The 23,529-nt window shown below is 47.7% G+C and overlaps 1 protein-coding gene across 8 annotated transcripts in view; it reads left to right on the forward strand.

The window, feature by feature from the left end:
* MCC (MCC regulator of WNT signaling pathway) overlaps positions 1 to 23,529 on the forward strand; it is a 309,780-nt gene that overhangs the window by 262,574 nt on the left and 23,677 nt on the right. For 7 of the 8 annotated variants that reach the window (XR_005986779.1, XR_005986780.1, XR_005986781.1 and 4 more), the window contains 3 exons: positions 6,618 to 6,851; positions 11,550 to 11,650; positions 22,097 to 22,219. Coding sequence is in view for 5 of the 8 variants with exons in the window: in XM_041748456.1 (XP_041604390.1) it covers positions 6,618 to 6,851; positions 11,550 to 11,650; positions 22,097 to 22,219 (458 nt within the window). In the remaining 3 variants the exon portion in view is untranslated. The remainder of the gene's footprint in view (positions 1 to 6,617; positions 6,852 to 11,549; positions 11,651 to 22,096; positions 22,220 to 23,529) is intronic. The other variant, XM_041748454.1, reaches the window with a different exon arrangement.

The raw sequence follows: 23,529 nt of genomic DNA on the forward strand, positions 1-23,529 counted from the left end.
AGCTGGTGCCCATCCCTTCAGTAAGACACACCTTGCATGTTTCTGGCCAGGGGTTGCCGAGCCCTCGGCCCTACTCTGCTGAGTGCCTGCTTAGAAGACAGCTGTGGTGTGATGAAGAATATATCTGGTAGTGTTCCCCACTTCTGCTGAGAGCTTCCAAAACCCTTGTCATTTCCTGAGTGAAAGCAGTGTCTTTATTGTGCTAATGAGGCCACACCTGGTGGGACCCCTGAAAGGGGCAGCATAAGAGTTGTCACTGGAAGGATCCAGTGTGTGATTATAGGATTGGACTTTGAGCACCTTGACCTCCAGGGAGGGGAGGAACGCTTCAGATTGAGTTCCTCTGTGTGGCCAGTGATTTAACCAGCTGTGGCCAGTCATGAAAGTAAAAGCCCTGGACACCAAGGCTCATAAAAGATCTGCTTTCAGCATTCTTCCAGGCACCCCTGTGCGCATGCCCCGTGGTAAAACTGTCATCTTTGTTACATGCTTTCCTGAGTCTAGCAAGCTTTTGGTCTTGAGTAAGTTGTGCAAGCCCCTGAGTTGGGTGAGAAGTGCAAGTGGCCTGGGGACCCCCCCACTACTCGTGGCTGGTGGGTGAAGTAAAGTGAAGGCAGTGTCAGAGGACCATCCTTAACCTGTGGCGTCTGCAAGAACTCCAGGAAGTTGAGATCCGAGTGTACTGTATTGTGTACCCAGGTGAAGTGGAAACAGAATAACTACTCGCCAAGAGCATGGTCCTGTAGGGCTGCGAGCAGCTCTCAGCAGGACTGTGGCAGAGGTGGGCACTTGGAAGGGCTGCTCCTGCAGCCCGGCCTGCTAGCTTGGGGAGGGAGAGCTGGGAGCCGTGTTCTGGGAGCTCTCCAAACCCCACTCTCCTGTGCACAAAGGCCTGATTTGCTCAGTCTTGGATTGTGCAGTGTCTCTGGCTGCCAGGTGTTGAGACATGAGGGAGGAGCTCTCAGGGACAGAACCCAGCTGAGGAGACCAGAGGCAGGTCTGTTGGGCCAGGTGGTCAAGGAAGTGCTGAATTAATAGCTGGTAACTGGTGTCTCCTGTTGGAACCAGCACTGTCTCTGGGAGAGACTGGCACCCCCTCTCTGGTTAACCCACATCTGGAGAGGAAAGAGGAGCCACAGCAGTGGTCAACCCAACGCACTTGGGTCACTTGCTCGATATGTTCCTGTCCCTGGTGGCTGCTCAGTGTTGAGTCTGGCTGAGTCCTAGAAAGACTTCAGATGATGGCAGCAGATTAGGAATCAGCCTTTTGCTTCTGAGCTGGCTTACCATGTCCCACCCACTCAGCTCAGACCCTGACTTCTGTTCCCTCTGTGGAATCCTTATGCCACCTTGGCTGATTTCTCCTCTCATTGCCCATGAGCTGGGCACTGGGTCCATCATCACAGTGCCTTTTTCCCCAATAAGGAGCCCTGTTTGTGGTCCTTTGCACACTGCGGCCTGAGCTGTAAAGCTGCCCTCTTGTTTTGTGTTCCAATCATCATGTTTCATTTGGCTAAAGACTAAAGGATTTCCTTTTTATATTCAAGCCAACGTGTGTGATAAATTCCAGTTACTGTGGCCAGGAAAGACGTTCTTGGTGGAATAAAATAATCCCTTTGCTATTTGAAAATAAAATGTGTATACCTCATGGAAATAGTCTAAAAGAGCAGAAATGGGGTACCTGGGTGACTCAGTTGATTAAGCTTCCAACTCTTTTTTTTTTTTAAGATTTTATTTATTTATTTATTAGAGGACACGCAGAGAGAGAGAGAGAGAGAGAGAGAGAGAGAGAGAGGCAGAGACATGGGCAGAGGGAGAAGGAGGCTCCCTGCAGGGAGTCCAATCTAGGACTCTAGGATCATACCAGGAGCCAAAGGCAGACGCTCAACCACTGAGCTACCCGGGGATCCCAGCTTCTGACTCTTGATTTTGACGCAGGTCATGATCTCAGGGTCATGAGATCGAGCCCTGCTTTGAGCTCTGCACTGTGTGGAGCTTGCTTTAAGTATCTCTCCTTTCTCTCCCCTTTTTCTTCTCTCTCTCACTCTCACTGTATCTCTCAAATTAATTCAAATTTAAAAAATAGAAGAGCAGTAATAAAAAGCTGGGAGAGAAATAACCTATAATATGATCCAGAGGCAACCAGTGCTGATTTTCTGGCTTCTTTACCTTCCTCTGAGGTTTTTTTTAAAGGATACACATCAGAGTTCCCTCCCTTTCCTATGCGTTATGCTCAAGGGGATGTGCGCACCCATTCCAAAACCACTAGCAGCAGATTATGTTGGGTTTCACCATTTCATTCTAGGATATGGTTGCTGAGAAACTCAGGTTTTCTGGGTTTTTCACTTCTTGTGCATGATCTTTAGTAAACACCTTTTCATTCCTAGATGACCTACTTGATTCCTTTTCAAATCTACTCTTCTTTTTGGAATATCCTATCTTTCCATGGTGACCCTCCTTCCTCTCTTTGTTTTAGATATTTATTTTCTAGTGTTCCATCTGTTTTCTCTGATTCTCGCAAATGCTGATTCTATCTCACATGATTTGTTTCCATTTTCTCTTTGTGTGGTTTGGGGGCAGGGTATGTACCAGCCCATCTTCAGTGGAGATTGTGTCTTCTACGGGGTCTCACGGGTCCAGGGTTTTAGATATGCCTATAGAGTGCTTCTGTACATGGATCTGTTGGGACCCATGGGTTTCAGAGTTTTAGGACCAGTTACATTCTTTACATTCTTGGCTGAAGATTCCTGTTTCACATCTACATAGGACAGCTTTGTGGCTCTGATTCCTTAAAAAAGGCTCTTCTCCCTTTTCCCACCCAGACCATGAGGGCTAAGTTTCCTCACCACATCTCCAAAAAGGAAGTCTTCTAGCCTTTTACTCTACGCAGTACTTTGAGAGTCCTGGTTAATGTAGGGGGTCTCTGTTCAAGCTCTCTGCCCTGCCCTTAACACAGGTGCTCAAAGCACAGGCCCTCAGGCCTCCATAGTGATCTGAAACTCTATTGGCCTGTATTGTGGCCACCTTGCTTTTCCTCTTGGGCAGAGTTCCTTCTTCATTTCTGGCACCCATGGATTCATTTTACCTTCTTTCAAGCTTGCATTTATATGTTCTGTGTGTGACGTTCCCATTAGCTCAGTATGCAGTGTTGCCAGAACCTTCAGAATCCTGCTTCTGATGGCAAAAGATGAGAAGGCCTCAGTATATGAAAACACCTTTCATTCTAGTTTTATATTTCATCTTTAGGGAAGTTCTGGGTGCTGCTTTTGAGTAGTCACTGAGCACATTGCCTTCTACATGTCCAGTGCCACCACCTCTCTGTCCCGTGGCCCTGATCTGAATATTACAAGTCATAGTGGGTGCCCTCTAGGTATTTCCCTACACGGGAGAGTGAGAACATCTACACTCCAGGCCTAGCTTATCCAGAAGAACATACCAGGCCTGTGGCTTACTACCTCAAAAGGGTCAGCTCAGAGTTAACTAGAATCTGTGACCTTGGTGAATTCTTCTCAAGGCAGTGAATCAGAAAGAATTCTTTTTAAATATTTTATTTATTTATTCATGAGAGACACAGAGAGAGAGAGAGGCCGAGACACAGGCAGAAGCAGGCTCCATGCAGGGAGCCCAACGCGGGACTCGATCCCAGAACCCTGGGATCATGACCTGAGCCAAAGGTAGACGCTCAACTGCTGAGCCACCCAGGTGCCCCTAAGAGATCATCTTTCTCAGTAAGATCACAGAGGTAGCTGGGAAGACTGATCTGGTCATGTAGTGGTAGAATCACATGACCAGAGTCATGCATGGGCTCACCTTGAGGGAGGGACTATAATAGCTTAGTGGTTAAGAGCCAGATAGCCTGGCTTACAATTTATGCAGTAATTGTGGGCAGGTGGATTTCCCTCTGCGTGCCTCAGTTTCCTGTCCGTGTATAGAGATGTTCGTAATGCCTCCCTCAAATGGAAAAATATTCCATGCTCATGGATTGGAAGAATTAGTATTGTGAAAATGTCAATGTTACCCAGGGCAATTTACACGTTTAATGAAATCCCTATCAAAATACCACGGACTTTCTTCAGAGAGATGGAACAAATAATCTTAAGATTGTGTGGAATCAGAAAAGACCCCGAATAGCCAGGGGAATATTAAAAAAGAAAACCATTGCTGGGGGCATCACAATACCAGATTTCAGGTTGTACTACAAAGCTGTGGTCATCAAGACAGTGTGGCACTGACCCAAAACAGACACATAGATCAATGGAACAGAATAGAGAATCCACAAGTGGACCCTCAACTTTATGGTCAACTAGTATTCGACAAAGGAGGAAAGACTATCCACTAGAAAAAAGACAGTCTCTTCAATAAATGGTGCTGGGAAAATTGGACAGCCACATGCAGAAGAATGAAACTAGACCATTCTCTTGTACTATACACAAAGAGAAACTCAAAATGGATGAAAGATCTAAATGTGAGACAAGATTCCATCAAAATCCTAGAGGAGAACACAGGCAACACCCTTTTTGAACTCTGCCACAGTAACTTCTTGCAAGATACATCCACGAAGGCAAGAGAAACAAAAGCAAAAATGAACTATTGGGACTTCATCAAGATAAGAAGCTTTTGCACAGCAAAGGATACAGTCAACAAAACTAAAAGACAACCTACAGAATGGGAGAAGATATTTGCAAATGACGTATCAGATAAAGGGCTAGTTTCCAAGATCTATAAAGAACTTATTAAACTCAACCCCAAAGAAACAAACAATCCAATTATAAAATGGGCAAAAGACATGAACAGAAATCTCACAGAGGAAGACGTAGACATGGCCAACAAGCACGTGAGAAAATGCTTCGCATCAGTGGCCATCAGGGAAATACAAATCAAAACCACAATGAGATACCACCTCACACCAGTGAGAATGGGGAAAATTAATAAGACAGGAAACAACAAATGTTGGAGAGGATGTGGAGCAAGGGGAACCTTCTTGCACTGTTGGTGGGAATGTGAAGTGGTGCAGCCACTCTGGAAAACTGTGTGGAGGTTCCTCAAAGAGTTAAAGATAGATCTGCCCTACGACCCAGCAATTGCACTGCTGGGGATTTACCCCAAAGATACAGATGCAGTGAAATGCCGGGACACCTGTACCCCGATGTTTATAGCAGCAATGTCCATGATATCCAAACTGTGGAAGGAGCCTCGGTGTCCATCGAAAGATGAATGGAGGGGATCCCTGGGTGGCTTAGCGGTTTTGTGCCTACCTTTGGCCCAGGGTGTGATCCTGGAGTGCTGGGATCAAGTCCCCCATCAGGCTTCCTGCATGGAGCTTGCTTCTCCTTCTGCCTGTGTCTCTGCCTCTCTCTCTCTGTGTCTCTCATGAATAAATAAATAAAATATTAAAAAAAAAGATGAATGGATAAAGAAGATGTGCTCTATGTATACAATGGAATATTCCTCAGCCATTAGAAATGACAAATACCCACCATTTGCTTCGATGTGGATGGAACTGGAGGGTATTATGCTGAGTGAAATAAGTCAATCGGAGAAGGACAAACATTATATGGTCTTCTTCATTTGGGGAATATAAAACATAGTGAAAGGGAATAAAGGGGAAAGGAGAAAAAATGAGTGGGAAATATCAGAAAGGGAGACAGAACATGAGAGACTCCTAACTCTGGGAAACGAACTAGGGGTGGTGGAAGGGGGTGGGGGTGACTGGGTGATGGGCACTGAGGGGGGCACTTGATGGGATGAGCATTGGGTGTTACTCTATATGTTGGCAAATTGAACTCCAATAAAAAAAAATGCCTCCCTCAAGTTGGAATAATTAAATGATGTAAGCATCTAATACAGTGTTACATGCTCAGTAAATGCTGATGGCTATTGTTATCTGGCTCCTGGTCCCAAGCCAGCATTTTCCAGTTTTGGTGTTACTTCTTACTCACTTGCCCCCAGAAAACTCTAGTTGGAGTTCTCTAAGACCCTTTGGGGAGTTGATCTGATGAGCAGTCACCTGTGAAGGACTCTGTTTCCATTGATGTCATTTGGGCCTCCTGAAGTAGATTAAAAAGCTGAGATGATACCCTTGCTATGGGTGCACCCCATTCACCTGGCTCAGCCGCGGGGTGCCAAGGGGCCACTGGGGAGGGTTGAGTATGTGGATTGAGCCCATGGAAAAGGGAAAAGGAAATGGGAATCAAAAGGGAGCTGGTCAGACACAGCTTTGTGTGGACCATCCCCCTTCCCAACCTCTTTGACTAATAGAGCATGGCCTACACATGCCGGGAAACCAGTTTCCAACAGACAGGTCTGCCCATTGAGGGTGGCAAGGAGTGGTGGGGGAGGTGTGTTCTGGTTGTTGTAACAGTTTCTCTTACAGTGAACCAAGCCTGCTTGCCTGTAGCTCCCCTTTATCTCCGTTCTGGTCCAAAGAGTGACAGAGCACAGGCCTTTGTCCACACATCAGTCCTTTAGATGGCAGAGACAGCTGGCTTATCTCCTTCCTCCCCAGCATCTTGTCCCACCTGCGAAGTGGTAACCCCACTGCAGGTGTGTGTGTCACAGTCTCAGACCCCTCACCATGTGCCTGCTTTTCCATGTGTGGTTCTGCTCTCACTGCACAGGGACCTCATAGCATCTGTGCTCCGCAGGAGGAGATGGCCGAGCTGAAGGCTCAGCTCTACCTACTGGAGAAGGAGAAGAAGGCCCTGGAGCTGAAGCTGAGCACGCGGGAGGCCCAGGAGCAGGCCTACCTGGTACATATTGAGCACTTGAAGTCTGAAGTGGAGGAACAGAAGGAGCAGCGCACACGCTCACTGAGCTCCACCAGCAGTGGGGGCAAAGACAAGCCTGGCAAGGTAGGAGCAGGGACGCGGGGAACCTCCAGCCTCTGCCCTTACCTCCCACCTGGTCACCACCACCACCCTTATTTCCTTATTTGCATGGGAACTGCCCCACAGCCTCAATTTCCTTATTCGCATGGGAACTGCAAGCCTTTCTAGGTATCTTTTTTTTTTTTTTTAAGGTTTTATTTATTTATTCATAAGAGACACGCAGAGAGAAGCAGAGACACAGGCAGGGGAGAAGCAGGCTCCCTGCAGGGACACTGATACGGGACTTGATCCCAGGATCCTGGGATCATGTCCTGAGCCAAAGCAGACGCTTAACCACTGAGCCACCCAGGTTTTCCCCTTTCTAGATATCTTAAAGAAGGTAACATTTGAGTGCAAAGAAACCAAACCCACTTTAAAAAAATCCCACTTTAGAAACGAGTTAAAGCATTTTCGTGTGCCACAGTCTGATCCAGGGAGTCACCTGTGTTGTCGCCCAGTGACCTGACGTCGGCCTGCCTTCTTGGCCCCCCTGCCTGGCATGGCAACCATCGCCTGTGGCCTGCTGGTCACATCTGTGCTGATGATTGCGTTTGTTGGCCTCCTATAAATCTCAGCTCTAAGGAGGAGGTGTCCCCATTTATGCGAGGGAGATAAGGCCTACAAGAGACGAGGGGTCTTGCTGCTAATAAATGGCAGAATCGGGATTTAACCCAGTTTGGCTAACCGCCGTCCTTGTCTCATTCATGCTGGCACCTCAGCTTCTGTTGGCATTTCAAACGTCTGGCATGGGGGAAGGAGGAAGCCTCCGAGGCAGATGAGGAGGAAGGCAGGCCCTGGATCAGACACAGTGTGTCCCAGAGCGTGGGCTGACAGGTGATGTCATCTTGCCGTCTCACACTCCCATGAGCCCAGAAGTCTTTTTCTGAAGTATTCAGGACCCAGAAGAATTACATCCCTTGTCCCAGGGTACTGACATTCTGTACTCTGCATCATACTTCCTGTTCCTAATAAATGCTAGCTTCTCCTGACCCCAGTTTGTTTCCAGCCTAGGATCCAGGGCACACGCTGACTTGCCTATCTCAGGAGTGGCTTCTTACAGCCCAAAGGCAGGGAGTCTCTGGGAGAGTTTCATACCTGTAAAGAATGCGACTTGCTGATTGGTGTGGCAGTGAGTAGTCACTCCCCAAACAGCTGAGAACTGCCGAATGTGCTTCTCAAAGGGCCACAGCTATACTCTACCTCGCACTAGCAGAGGAATTAAGGGAGTTCACAGTCATGGCACCCAACTGGGCCATCTCTCCCAAGACCTGGCTACTCATTCATCATCCATTCATGTAATAGGTGGGAGCTGGTCCTGATGAGGTGCTAGAGGCAGCTCCAGGAGTTTCTGTTCCAGAGAGAGGAACACTGATGGGGAAACAGAGGATTTGTCAAACAGTGACCTAAGACCAAGGATCAATTCCTAGCACGATGGGAGGCCACGGGCCCAAGACAGAGCCCAGATGTGGAGATCTGGGATAGGTTTCCTGGACTCAGAGCCAGTAGAGTGTGGCAGCCAGCCTGACGAAGAGGGTTGAGGCAGAGAAGTCAGTTCCCTGTAAGCCAATAGAATGCCAAGAGCAAAGACCCAGGGGGAAGAGGAATTGGTACTTGGCTAAAGAGGTCAGGTGGCTGTGTTGTCCTGAGGACAATGAGAAATCACTGAAGGCTCTGCAGCAGGGCATGATGTGCCCCAGTCTGGGCTTAGGAGAGGTCACTGTGAGAGTGAAACCATGAAACCATCTGCCCCCAGCCAGAGGAGCCCAGGTGGGCAGCAGTCTATGAAGAGTTTCATGTGGTAATATCTGGGGCTCAAGATAATGGGGTTTCCCCTTCCATGCCAACACCTTAAAAGTCTTTGTATAGCCATTTGAGTCTGCTAGCAGTCTCTCTGGGACAGAGCTCCAGTGTGTTCTTAGGGTGTGGTAGAAATGGACTCACTGAGCTCTTGCCAGAAGGCCCACAAGCTGAGCATTTTCTCCTAGTTCTTGGTGTTTATTTTGACTGGGGGAAACACTGTGTTTTGTGGAATGACTTCAAAGTACAGAAATATATTTTTTTAAGATTTTATTTATTTATTCATGAGAGACAGAGAGAGAGAGGCAGACACACAGGCAGAGGGAGGAGCAGGCTCCATGCAGGGAGCCCAATGTGGGACTCGATCCCGGGTCTCCAGGATCACACCCTGGGCTGAAGGCGGTGCTAAAACCACTGAGCCACCTGGGCTGCCCCAAAGTACAGAAATCTAATGGAAAAAGCCAGATGGTTTTATTTCCTTTTTTTTTTTTTTTTTTTACATTCAAGTAAGAAGCTTTCTAAGAGTACGTTGTGGTGTTTAAGTAATGAAATTATTGTAAGCTGATTATCCTGTCTTTCAAATATCAGGTCCATCTACTAGTTCAATGAAATCTCCCTTCTGGGCTATTCATTTCGCCTTGTCTGTCAGTAAATGAGGCAGGCAGTCTGTATGTAGGAGGGGTTGCCAAACTGTGAAGAGCCAGAAGCCATTATCTTACAGCTTTCGGGTCACACAGACTCCTCTGCAAGTACATAACTTTGCTGTTCTAGACCTGCAGCGTGAACACATAGTGTAGACACAAAGAGGTGTGGGCTGTGTTCTAACAACACTTAATTTATGGACACTGAAATTTCATAGCATTTGTACTCATCACAAAATACTCTTTTTTTCATGATTTTTTAAAATAGAAAAACAATACTTAGCCTTTAGGCCTTATGGAAACAGGTAGCAGGCAAGGTTTGGATGTAGGACATCCACTGTGGCTCTACAGGGTGGATGTTGTGCTGCCTTTAAAACTTCCCTCCAGCCAACAAGCTGGGTCCCAAGTCTTACCCAGGCTGCTTTCAGCTTTTGCAGTTCTTGTCTCTATGCAGTGGATCCTACCAGACATGTTCAGTGAGAGGCACCAGGTGATACAAAGCTGCCCTTTAAGGACTCTTATGAAATGTTAACATCATATGGGAGCTGATGCATAAAGAAAAGAGAGAGGGCATTAGGGTCAAAACAGATGCCAGGGACCTGTGGAAGAGGCTTGGGTCTGCAGGACCAAGACAGAGAAGGGTGGGGAGTGTAGACAGAGGACACAGCAGAGAGAGGTGTGCAGAGGCTGGCAGTGCTGCTGCATAGAGCCCTGGGTGTAGTCCTCCTGTACCAGAGTGGGCTGAGGGAGACCCTGTGACCTCCTGTCATCTGGCCTTCTGGCACTCACTTTATACTTCCTTGTGGTTCTAATCCCATCGAGATACAACTTTCTGTTTATATTCCATCTTCTGCGATGGACCACAAGCTTTTTATTCTCAAGCCTGGGTTGTTGAAGATCTCAGCACATGTTTGCTGGGCAAGTGGTCAGATGAGCACCCTTTGGGCCACTGGATTATGCAGCACAGCCATTGCCCTCTGTCTGCACAGACGGGGAAAGTAGAGTGCTCCAATGGTGATGATGGTTGCTTTATGAGTAGTCCGGATTCAGTTTAGGATTTAAGAGTTCTGGGATGCCTGGATGGCTCAGCGGTTTAGTGCCTGCCTTTGGCCCAAGGTGTGATCCTGAAGCCCCGGGATCGAGTTCCATGTCGGGCTCCCTGCATGGAGCCTGCTTCTCCCTCTGCCTATGTCTCTGCCTCTCTCTCTCTCTCTCTCTCTCTCTCTTTCTCGCGCGCGCGCTGTCTTTCATGAATAAACAAATAAAATCTTTTAAAAAAATCTCCTTGTTTAAAAAAAAAAGGATTTAAGAGTTCTGGCTCTGACACTTCCTCATCTATAAAATGAAATGATTGGGTTTAGATGACATCAAAATTCCTGTCCAAGGTTAGATGTGAGTGGGATCACAACTGAAATGAATGTAACTTGTCAAGTTACAAGTATAATTACTTCAATTAAAAAAAAAAAATGGAGTCTTCTGAGACTCAGTTAAAGCCTCTAACTCTTGCTTTGGGCTCAGGTCATGATCTCAGGGTCATGAGATGGAGCTCTGTTTGAAGCCCTGCATCAGGCTCCACATGGGGTGTAGAGCCTGCTTGAGATTCTCTCTCTCCCTCCCCCCTGCCCCTCCTCCTCCTCCCTCTGCCCCACTACCCCACCCACCCCACCCTCCCCAGTCTCTCTTTCTCTTCTCTCTCTTTTAAAAAATCCACACACAGAGGGTGCACATCTGTTTTCTTCCCTTTTTCCTGGGTTTTCTAGAAGATTACACTGAACCCACTAAAGCTCCTAAATCTAGAAAAGATTGATCTTCTCCCAAGAAGTGGGTGGGGGGAAGGGACAAAGACACTCAGGTGTATTTCCTACTTGTCTTTTATGAATCACAAGCTTAACCCAGTGGTGAAGAGCACAGATCTGTAGCCCTCTGAGTTGGGTTTGAATCCTGGTTCCACCATGTCCTAGCTGATGACTTGGGGCAACATAACTACTCTGTGCCTTAGTTTTCTCCTTAGTAAATGGGGATAATGATAGTATTTGCCTCAAAGGGTCACCATGATGATCAAGTCAGGGAGGACATGTGTGGAGTGCTCAGAGCATACTGGGAGTCCCTATTACCCACCAGCAGCCTACAAAAGGCTACAGCACGCCTACAAAAGTCCTGATAAGTGGAGCAGAGCTGTCTTACGCTTCCAAGGTGCACTCAGGCTTGGCTCCAGGGCTAACCAGAATGTGTCTGCTGTCCACAGGAATGTGCTGATGCTGCCTCTCCAGCTCTGTCATTGGCTGAACTGAGGACAACGTGTAGCGACAGCGAGCTGCCTGCAGAGTTCGCCAGCGCCATCCGTAGGTAAGCACCAGTCCCGCGGCCCTGGTGAGCAATGCATTCCCACTTCTCTTGGCTGCCCATGTCAGCTCTTTGTGGGTCATCACAGGGAAGGAGCAGGGGTTGATATGCTCTACTTTTCCCCAGGCCTGGGAGGATCAACATGAAGAAGAGGCCCTGCTGGTGCCAGGCTTGTTGAAAGGGAGTGACGGGGAGAGCATATAGGCAGTCGTTTCACCTGCAAGTAGAAGATGTCTCACTCTTTGCTTTTCTGTCATGCTCTTGCATTGACTAGAACTTCAGGACAGTGTTAAATGGTGATGATCCAACAGTCATCTCTGTCTCATACCCAACTTGGTGGCAACACTTCCTTTCAACATCACTGGCTCTTCCCAATCAGAAGGCCTATGTGTGTATTTATTGAGTCCTGGACATTTTTCCTCTAGTGTCAGTGTTTCTTCCCCTCCCTTCTTCCTTTCCTTCTGCAAGGAGAAACACACTGACCCACCCGGATCTGTCTCCCCCATCATAATTTGCATCATCCCACCATCCTTTTGTAATGCTGTCCAGTAGGCACAGAATGTAAGCCACCTGGGAGATTTCACATTCTCTAGTGGTCAAATTCAAAAAGTAAAAGGAAGGTGACTGGGTGGCTCAGTCAGTTAAGCGTCTGACTCTTCATCTCAGCTCAGGTCTTGATCTCTAGGTTGTGAGTTCAGGGCCCTGTGTTGGGCTCCATGCTAGTAATGGAGCCTACTTAAAAAAAAAAAAAAAAAAGTAAAAAGAAAGTGGTAAATCCACTCTAATTTATTTTATTTACCCAGTGTATCCAAAATACCATTTCAATATATAATCAGTATTTTTTTAAAAAATACTGTATTTTAAACAGTATCTTATACTTATGTATCTATCTAACAGTATCTTATACTGATGTATAAGATCGTTTTTCTTCCTTCTCATTTTTCTTCTTCCAAGTCTTCAAATCTGGTATGTATTTTACACTTACAACACATCTCAGATTAAACCAGTTAACGTTTCAAATGTATAGGAGCTCACGTAGCTATTCTGGAAAGGTTCTTTGTCTCATCTTTCCAGCCCACGAATTCATTCCCAGCTATACCCATTGTGGTGTGTACCTTCTATGTTGAGTTTTTTCATTTTGGTGATGAAATCTATCCCTCTTTTTTTAACAAGATGAGGCTATCTGAGGATATTTATTACATACATTCTAAAAATGTTCTTCTGTTTGCTGTATTAACTCTGTTTTCTCACATGTGAGTTCTTTTTAGAGTTAAGTTTTGTGACTTTTGGTTTGGGGTCATAAGCCCAACTTTTGGGCTTCCTGTCCTGCTGGCTGATGACAACTTCTCTATGCATATGGGCCCAAGTGTCTGGTCCCCTCCTGCTTGCATGGCTGGCACCTTTGGTTGGATCACCTCTGAATCCCCTTCCTCCTTTCATAGCAGCTTTCTTCTCTGTGCATCTTGAGTTGTGGTTTCCCTTTTCAAGAAGAATAAAAATCTGCCTTTTATTTTTTATGATTGCTCATGGTTTCGGGTATACAAAGAACACTCCTTGCTTTCCTGACATGCTTGAGGATATTTAAAAATGGGTTTCCCATTATTTCTGGGGATTTGGGGTAGGAGAAGCCAGCTACAGTAGCTACTCAGTCTGCTGTCCTGATGCAGCTGGGCAGTTTGTTACAGTGTGGCCTCTAAGCTGGGGATGGATGGAAGGCTGCCTTGTGGGGGGAACTTCACTGCCTTCCTGATTTACTCACTGTCCCTTTGTGTCTTTCCTTCCAAGTTGTAATAACTCTGTTTTTACATTGCCAGCACCTCTGGCCATGAGGTTAAGTTGTAATTGCTTGGTTTGAGGCGGGAAGAGAAAAGTAGCCCAGGGAAAATACCTCAACAAACCCTAATGACTGTGCCAGAAACCTGGATGCAAATCTACTCCCCACGTCCAACTGGGAGCTGTTTGGACATTGTATCAGTAAATTAAGCCCCTCAATTTTTCAAATTCCCCAAACCCCCAAGGCCTTTGCTGGTACAAGTAGGATGCAGGATTCCACCGATGAAACAGAGAGACCACATTAGTTCGGGCTTCCAGTAAGTTGGTGATTGTGGATTTCTGATCCAGTCCCAGAGAGATGGAGCCCAGAAAGAACCCACAGGGCTACAGGAGAAAGAAAAATAACATCATTATACTGTAAATATAGCTGAGGAACTAGAATAATCATTTCATGAGGGCACATAATTCAGACACCTGAGAGCTGAGTGTTTTTATGTTTAAAAATCAAGTGGAAACTAACGTCTTGGAAGGTCTTAAATCACTACCAAACTGGTTGGAGTCCGTTGAGGAATCTGCCCTGTATTTTCAGAAATAGTTCCTCCCTTAGAAAAAGATGGTTGCAAACACCAAAGTTGTAGGCCCAGGCATCCAGGCTTCAAAGAGCAGGAGTGGAGAGGGGTTTTGGGAACAGGCTCAGCAGTGGCCTTTTCTGGAGAAGAAACTCCTCTGGAAGGTGCCTTGTGGCATCCTGGTGGCTGGTTCTAGGTCATGGTCCTGTCCCAGGCAAGCCTCCCCGCTGGCTACTTTGCCGGACTTCAGCTTCCACCAGTCCTTTGCAGCCCAGCAACGCCCTCCCTTCTGCTTGGAACCAAACCAGGACTCCAGACAATCACACATTTACTGCGTGCCTCCCATCTGGTCTGATTCCATTCCCTCCACTTGCATGAACATTATTGCACTTTACTGGCTCCAGTGTTACCATCAAACCCATCTGGATGACCAGGTTTCCAGGCTTGCACAGGACAGGTTTTCTTACTGAGGCACCTGATCTTTGCTGTGTTCTGCACAAGATGCATGCCACAAAACCCTTCTTCATCTCAAATCCCTCTCTTGCTCTTAGTCTACTGTTTCCATGAATGACCTTTCCAGCAGGGAAGTGAACTGTAAAGATGCAGTTGAGAGTGTATTTTCAGAAATGAGTCGTCTTTGTAGTGACATGGTGTTTGTGTAGCCGGCCTTCGGGACCTAGCACAGCTGAGAGGAGAGGCTGTTTTATCTCCATCATATTCTGGGGAGGCAGTGAGGAGCAGGTGTTGTTCTCTGTATGATGAGGGTGGCATGGGAACAGGGCACAGCAAGGCTGAGTAGTCACATAGGGAAGCAGTGGGGACATTGCTTGCCTTCACCTTCTCTGCTGGACCCCCGCATGCTAGCACAGGTGCTTACAGATGGTTATGAGCTGAGCCTGCTCATGTGGGCTCACCTGAACACTCAGTCCACTGTAGTGTGCTTGGTGTGGGCAGATGGGAACCTTTGCACCCCTAGTACATGACCACTCATCTGTCTACCAGATGCCGAGGGGAAGTGAACTGCCAGGGGTCAGGAGGCAAACTTCCTCTAAACACACAGCCCCCGGGTCATACTGGTTAAAAGGTAGGGATGCTGGACTCTTCAGTGCTAGAGGACAAGAAAGAGTTGGGAAGGGGGCTGGTGGGACGCTTGGGTGGCTCAGTGGTTGAGCGTCTGCCTTTGGCTCAGGGCATGATCCCAGGTCTTGGGATTGAGTCCCACAGACTCTGCTTACGCCTCTGCCTCTCTCTTTGTGTCTATCATGAATAAGTAAAATCTTAAAAAAAAAAAAAAAAAAAAAAGGAAGGGGGCTGGTGATATGGTGACCACCTGAGATGATTCCACATCCATGTGGCAGGATCCCACTTGGTAGGAGATCAGGCCCTGGCTCCAGCTCCACCATGGCCACCTGTACCGACCAGCCACCCTGCTGCTGCAGGCGGCTTGGGGCATTCAGTCCCAGGCCCACCAGGATCATTCTGTAAAATGCTGCCTTTACACATGAAAGTGGCCACTCTGTCCAGGGACCAAATGTGCCCGACTTGTCAGGCAAAGGATTGCAGAGACATCTTTTTCTCTCTTTGATGAGTAACAAGCCACTGCTGTTTGGAGAGAGGCCGTGTGTCTTATCCCTGCGAGGAGACATCTGGGGCAAGTGGGCCTCACCTGACTGGTGTGGTCATGAGACACCAGCTCTGGGGGACCCAGATGTGCCCTATTGGGAGGGGAGCTGGCCCACACAGGAACAGGCAAGTGCAGGAGGAAGGGTCTCAGAGTTCAGAGACAGAATGGGAAGCCTCCCGTTCCCCCTTCCCTGGCCCACAGACCTGCACCAGCATGCAAGTCACTCATGAGGCAGAGACCTCGATGACAGATCTTGACACATCTACCAGCAGGAAGAACACAAGAGTCAAGAAGAGATGTTTCACAGCAGGGTGACCAGTCACTCAAACTGGAGTTGGTTGAGAACAGGCAAGCTAGCCAGAGAAGATTGCTGTGTAGGGACCTGGTTTGAGGCAGGAGACTCCCAAGCACATCTGTGTGCTCCTGAGAAGGCCTCAGTAATAGGGGAAGTCCTGCAGCCACACCAAGTGACTTTGTAAGGTATAAATCTGATGGTTACCCTGGATTAGTGTTCTGTTGCTGTGTAACAAATCACCACAAGCTTAGTGGCTTAAAACAACACCCATTTAGTAGCTTACAGTGTCCTGTGACTGTGGGTTAGAAGCTGGGCACCGCATGACTGGCTTCTCTGCTTAGGGCCATGTTCTCATCTGAAGCTCTACTTGCTGGTTGTTGACCCGTGGGAACTTGGCCCCACGAGGTCTCTGACATGCCTTTCTCACCACCCCTCCCATCCTGAGAGTCAGCAAGGAGAACTTCCCACTCATCAGATCCCCTGCCAGCTTTAAATCTCTTCTCAGTAGAGCCCAGCGCCTTTTAAGGGCTCACCTAACTAGGTCAGGTCTACCCAGAATAATCTCCTTATTTTAAAATCAGCTGTTTGGGGCCTTAATTGCATCTGCAAAATGCTAGTAGTACTGCCCTCCAGGGGTTGTTGAGGGCAGGTGGAGGACCAGGAAAGGGAGGAGACGGGTTTACTCAACACTAGTGTGGGTAGCTGGGTAGCAGTGTTGCTGTCGCTGACGGGAGGAAGGATGGTCTGGAAGGTCCTGCTTCAGGCAGGTTAAGTATAAGATGCCTGTTAAGTTGAGATGTCAAATAGACAAGTCCAGAGATCCAAGGGAAGGCCTGGACATAATGAGTTGGAAGCTTCCAGCACATAGAGTTTTTAGGAGCATAAATGGGAATGGAGAGAGGCAAGTAAAGAAAGGATAGGACACAAATTACGATCCCCGCCTGCATCCTCAGTACTTGGGGTTTCGAGGCGGCAGCCAGGGAGGATCCGTGCAGAAGACAGGGGGATGCTGGTGCAGCTGGAATGCAGGCAGCAGGGAGTGAAGGCCTGCAGGCAGGGAAGTGAGGTCCAGACAGACCCGCACCCCAGATCCCAAGGTCCCAGGCGACCTCATGAGCTGTGGCAGTGGAGACCAGCCTATAGGGCTAAATGTGGGAGGCGAGGGACAGAGGAGTCACCTGTGCCCACAGCTCCCTCCATGAGTAATTGTATCTAATGAGCAATTGCGGGCCTTGTGGCTGTGTGGCCGTGTCCCCCGTGGCTTGGCCTGATGATGGCCCCACGGGAGGCGCCCTTGAGCCCCCGACCCCTTGCTCCTGCACTGCCTACCGTGCTCGGGCTTGCCATTACTGGCCAGCCCTGGCCTTTTCATCTTGGTAATAGCATACGCCTCCCTGGGGGCCAGAGAGCCCTGCCTTGCACCTCCTGGGCCCCGTGGCCGAACCCCACCCAGGCAGTACCCTACCCGCCGCTGTCTTTGAAAAGAAAAACCACCCGCTGGCAATGTGGTCAGAGAGAGGTTGGCAGGACCCTTGGGCCCCTGGAAGAACCATCACTTTGGGTGGAGCCGGAGACGCCACTCCAGGCGCAGGCAGGTGCCAGGGGACCTTGCAGTGTGACCCCACAGTGACTTTCCACCTGCCACTGCAGGCGTGTTTCTGAGTCAGAGGACAAGGAGGGAGGATGGGATTATGCTGTCCTGGGCACTCCAGAAAACAGTGGAGGGGCAAATGGAACACATAGGGTAAGCTTTACTCTCTTATCTGTGTGGAGCCCAGGAAAGTGCTTGAGTTAGCCTTATTTACCTTACCTGGACAAACTATACTTCTTCTCGGCTGAAGGCCAAGAAGATCACAACTAGAAACCAGAAGGAACAGGACATAAATGGTTGAGGTTCCAAAGGGACCTGGATTTTCATTCCCGTCTAACTTCAAGCTGAGGAAAACGGTAGGCTTCCAGAAAGTGTGCCCCTGCGTGTTGGTTCATGTTTAAGTCCAGAGCCTCCTGAGACTGAATGGAGGTCATCCACGGCACCAGGTGAAGAACACTTTGCCAGAACCAGTTTCCCAGGTCTGCTTGGTAGATAGAATCACCTGGGTGCTTTTTAAAATGTGGTTCTGGGCCTCACCCCAAACCTGCTGAGGCAGAATCCAGGGCCCTTGGTGCTGTGCTGCACCCATGCACTGGCTCCGGAGCAGCGCTGCCCACTGGTGGTAGGACACCAGACACAAATGCAAGCCACATGGGTAATTTTAAATGGTGGTCTAGTAGCAACATTTGAAACTTAAAAATAAAAATGTTTTGCCCAGTATATCCAAAATATCATTTCAACCTGTAATCAATATTTCATTCTTTTTGTTCATATCCAACCCTTTAAATTCTGCGGTGTATTTACACTTCTGGCACACATCTGAGTTCAGGCCAGCCACATCCTGGGTGCTCGGCCACCATGACTCGACTGCCTTCCAGGAGGTGTGGATCTGGAGCTCTGACCAGGACCCAGAAGTGCTCCTGGGCCCCCAAACAGGCCAGGTTCTACCACTTGCACTGAGAAAATCCAAAGAGAGACAAGTGGTGAAACAGGAAAGGAATTTACTTCAGTGAGGCCAACACTAGGAAGGCAGCGGACTAACATCATAAATGCTGCCTCTGAAGTGCTGAAAATACTCCGAGGTCTAGATAAGAAACAGGTGGGACAGAAGTCTGTGGGGATGGATGTGCAACTGTGCACTAAAGATCTGATCCATCATGGTCTTGGGGTCTTGTTGGCTCATGGGGGCCGTCGTTGCTTTTGAGGGATAGTTTCAGGTCCTCAGGGGATGCTTTGCGTGTTGATCTTTTGTCTGAGTTAAGTAACGAGCTGGAAAGAAAAACTTTTTTTTTTTTTTTTTAAGATTTTATTTATTCATGAGAGACACAGAAAGAGAAAAGAGAGAGACACATAGGCAGGAGGAGAAGCAGGCTCCATGTAGGGAGCCCGACGTGGGACTCGATCCCGGGTCTCCAGGATCAGGCCCTGGGCTGAAGGCGGCGCTAAACCGCTGAGCCACCCGGGCTGCCCTGGAAAGAAAACCTTAATTAAAAAGTACAAAGATCAAAATGGAGGTAAAATCCCCTTTCACTGTTCCTTCAAAGTGGCTTAGTTTCAGTCCATGAACAACACTTGGGAGGGAAGACTCATACTCTAGGTGTTTGCCTCACTCGAATGAAAACAGGTCAAGTAACCCACATTTTAGGTTTAGGTTTGAGGTTTGGCCTCATCTTCATATTCTTAAATAAATAAGCATCCTGGAGATGCCTGGGTCGCTCAGTGGTTGAGCCTTTGGCGCAGGTTGTGATCCTGGGGTCCTGGGATCCAGTGCCACATCAGGCTCCCTGCAGGGAGCCTGCCTCATTCTGTGTGTCTCTCATGAATGAATAAATAAAATCTTCAAAAAAATAAATCAGCACCCTAGTTCTGTCCTGGACACTGTACAAACAAGTGTGCTTCCATCTCCTTTCTGAGGCCCAGGGAGTTCTGGGGGGCAGTTCTCAGCTCCCAGGGTGTCTGCCCCCTCCCCTGAGGGGGGGTTTGGGTTGGGCAGGGTCTTTGAGGGCCTCTCCTACTTTCCCAGGTTGGGTCCCCCGTTAGAGCCTGCCAGGTCCAGAAAGTTCCCTCTGATCCTCCAGGGGCCTGGGTACTGGGCAAAGGAACCCTTTGTTTTGTGGTGAGGCTGGGATTTCTGTGCTCTCATCAGGTGGGGCAGCAGTGTGGATGTAACTGGGGGAGTGGGAAAGGGTGTTCTGGGCAGTTTGTGCTCTGAATTTGAGTTCATGGTGATACTTTAAATTCCCTTCACATTTTTTTTCCCTTTACATCATTAAATCCACTTTTGAATGAAAGAAAAGAATCGAAACAGTAACAAAACGTAGAACCCAAACCCCTTCCCCATTCTTTATAGCCAGAGAGAAGCTGGAGAAGTCTTCCTGTTTTCCTGGCCTTCCCTCAGCAACAGAGGGCTGTCTGTAGGGCACCACTCTCCCAAGACCCTTCTCCCTTCTGCTAGAAAACAGTCCCTCTCTGGATTTCAGCAGGAAATGCAGCCAGATCTGAGATTTCCTGGTGGCTGCTCGGGCCCAGGAGAGACACATTCCTCAGGAATTCCTCTGCAGCTGCTCTGGCTCTGGCTTCCTTAGAGTGGGTGGGAGGATATGCTAGGAATCAGGAGTCCTGACTCAGAGCTGGTTGTTAGGTTTCATTTAAACACAACCCGGCCCCCCATCCTCACAAAAGCAAGGCTAGATTTTTGTGTTGCAGTTCTTTAACGAGCTTGAAAAGCTTGACTTGAGCTTATAGTAGCTGGAGGCAGAAATGTAAGAGATTTGAGAAGCCTGGAAGGGCGAAACCATTTGAACCCCTGAGAGCCTTCCACCTGGAGGCCACCCCCCCCCCCCAACCCTCCTACAGGAAGTGTTACCATCCAGACTGGCTCTCACACTTTTCAAGCAATGCAGAAGTGAGGAAAGTAGAAAAGGAAAGCCTTCATTCACCCCTTTCCAGGAGTCACCCATTGTTGAATAGTGGGTAGCTTTCTGGTGTATTGTTAGAGTATCTCAGCCATTCACATTCAGATTTTTAGTTGTTTTTGCAAAACTGGCCTCCTTGACTTGTTTACCAAATGCTCTTCCATGCCAGTGTATGTTGATCTGAGCTTTTTAAAAATGACTGCAGGTATTTCAATAGAACCATTATATCTTGCGGAATTTAACCAGTCCCCCAATTGATTCCCATTCTCAGCTGTTGTAACCAATACTGAAGTAAACCCACGTAATCTCATGTGTCTTTACACACCTACACACCCTGTAAGAAAAACTAGAAATCAGATTGCCTCGTCAAGGGGTATGTTCATTTTTTATTTTGCTAGATACTCCTAGATTGCCTTTCATGAATCATTTTTAGAGTTATTTCTTCCATCAATCTGGTTTCTCATGATGCTCCAAGGAATCAGATACCTTCAGGGAGTTGTGCTGGAGCTGCTTTAACAACTCTTGTCACTGAGCTGCTGTCACCCAGGCGTGGTGCTCAGCACTGGGGATACGTTTGGGTAAGAGACTACATGCCAGTTTGGGAGCCTGCTGAGCTTAAATAAAACAGATGAGATTGTGCTGCATGCGAGCAGATCTGCACAGGGCCCTGTGACTATGCAGGGATACTGTGCCTGGGACAGGGGGACCTCTTTAGGGAGGGTGCTTGTTACTGTTTCCCTGCCCAGGTCTTATGCTCGAGGGAATCAGAGGAAGGCAGTAAGCCCATTGGTCACTACAAACCTCCTGTAACAGAGCCCGAAGCCCCTTACTTGGGGATATTCCAGGAGTAAAAAGAGCCCATGGAACTTGAAGCCTTGGGGGAGGGAGGCTGTCAAAGTGCAAATCTAATTTAAGTACTTTATTTTTTAAAAAATGTATTTAACAGAGAGTGCACAGGGATAGCAAGAGGGGGAGGGAGAAGCAGGTTCCCCACTGAGCAAGGAGCCCTATGCAGGACTCCATCCCAGGACCCCAGGATCATGACCTGAGCCAAATGCTGACGCTTAGCCGACTGAGCCACCCAGGCACCCTTAATTTAGTACTTTAAAGGGGAACCAAGGACCTTTAAAAGGAGAGTATCAATTTCTGCTCTATCACTATTGTTTTTTGTTTTTGCAAAGTTAGGATCATGTTGATTTCACTGACTAGGCACTTGTCCAAGGTAGGCCGCCCAGACCAGAGGCTCCTCTTCTCAAATCAGTGATTTAAGAGATGCTTACTGGCAACTTGGCAAAGAGGGGTGTGGAACCCAGATGAGGTTTTGTGTCAAGCTGCACTTGTTGCTGAGCATTTGGTATTCCCACGGCAGAAAGGAACTTCTAGATTGGCTCAGATTCCACATTCTACAACTTTCTGTCTCTTGTTCCTTTGTGACATATACTGAGATCTGAGCTCTGTAAAGGGCCCTTACCGTTAAAGAACGTGTGCTCAAATCAGCCTTCAGGAATGCAGTGCTGAGATGTTCTGGTTCTGGGGGGACCTCGAGGTACCTCTAGTACCTTTTTAGTACCTGCCTTTTGACTTGGCAAGCTGAACCTTCCTCCTCTCTGCCACCACTCCAAAGGGAATAGCCCCGATCTTGTTGGGTTACTCAAAGCATGCCACGTCTCTCCTCAATACAGAGAAAAGAAGTTGAAGGCCAGAGTTCAAGAGTTGGTGAGCGCCTTGGAAAGACTCACCAAGAGCAGTGAAATCCGGCACCAGCAATCAGCGGAGTTCGTTAATGACCTAAAGCGGGCCAACAGGTAAACTCTCCATTTGAGGATTCTCAGTGGAGGCCCAGGGAGGGTATTTCCTTAATTGCTGAGAGCCATCCCTAGGGAATGGAAAGTCCTCACCAGTCTGCCACCCTCCCGCAAGCCTGGCCTTCCCTAATACATCATTTCCCAAAGTGTTTCATAGAAAACTAAGAAATGTTCAGTAAAGGCTTGTCCTTGGGGCCTCAGATGTGTTTGGGAAATGCAGCATACTATAATCCCCTTAACAATTTATACAATAAAAGTTCTGAGAAGTCATACAATTAAAATAAAAAATTGTGCTTTAAGCCAATATTTTCCAAACAAAACTAGCTCAACTTTTATATGAGCAACATTTATTTTTTAATTTATTTTTAAGTAAATTCTGCCCCCATCGTGGGGCTCAAACCCATGACCCTGAGATCAAGAGGTACTCTACCAGCTGGGCCAGCCAGATGCCCCTGTGTGAGGAATGTTAAGTATCCCATGGAACACTACGGAGCACTGCTGTGAGACAAGCTCAAGTTTTTTGGGCTCTGGATCTCTTTACGGAAGCTCATGAAAACCTGAGGACCTCAAAGAACTATGTTCCCAGAAATCTGTTGATGAAAAACTGAGACAAATTTTTCTGAATTTTTACTCATTTACAAAATAAATAAATAAATAAATTCATTACATGTAACACACTGGCATTCATTAAAAAAAAAAAAAAAAGACCTATTTTCCAAAAAGATAATTAGAAAAGTGGCACTGTTTTTACAATTTGCAAATTTCTTTAATGTCTGGTTTAACAGAAGGCAGCTAGATTACCACCTCCACTTCACAGGCAATGTACTATTCTGAAATCAAGGGAACACCGAGCTTCATGTGGACCTGAGGGGGGTCTGAGGCCTCTCCCTGAGAGGGTCTTGGGAATCCCTGGGAGTTGGTCCTCAGACCACACCGGGAGGACCTGACTACATGGAAGGGACTGGGGTGCTAGTTTGGACCAGAATAGGTTTAGGACTTACCCAGCCTTGGACTTACCTCTTGCTCTCTTACTGCCAGGCTCTTGGGAAGACAGTTCAGACACTTTGTATTCTGTATTTGGTGAGCACCGTAGTTTATGGCCCTATGCTCTGAATCCCATCACCCCAAAGTGTAAAGAGAAGGCATCAGAGTCTCTCCGCACTCCTCCTAGGTGAGGTCACTTAGACTGCAGGGCTTAAGGAACATACCTGCTAACTTACACTTGACGCATGAACAACAGACTCATTACTTCTATTTAAATGACAGAATTCTGGAATTCAGCTGCCTTCATCCAGTTTGGGATGTGGCTA

This window comes from Vulpes lagopus, chromosome 3 (genome assembly GCF_018345385.1).
Source record: "Vulpes lagopus strain Blue_001 chromosome 3, ASM1834538v1, whole genome shotgun sequence".
NCBI classification, from domain to species: Eukaryota; Metazoa; Chordata; class Mammalia; order Carnivora; family Canidae; genus Vulpes; species Vulpes lagopus.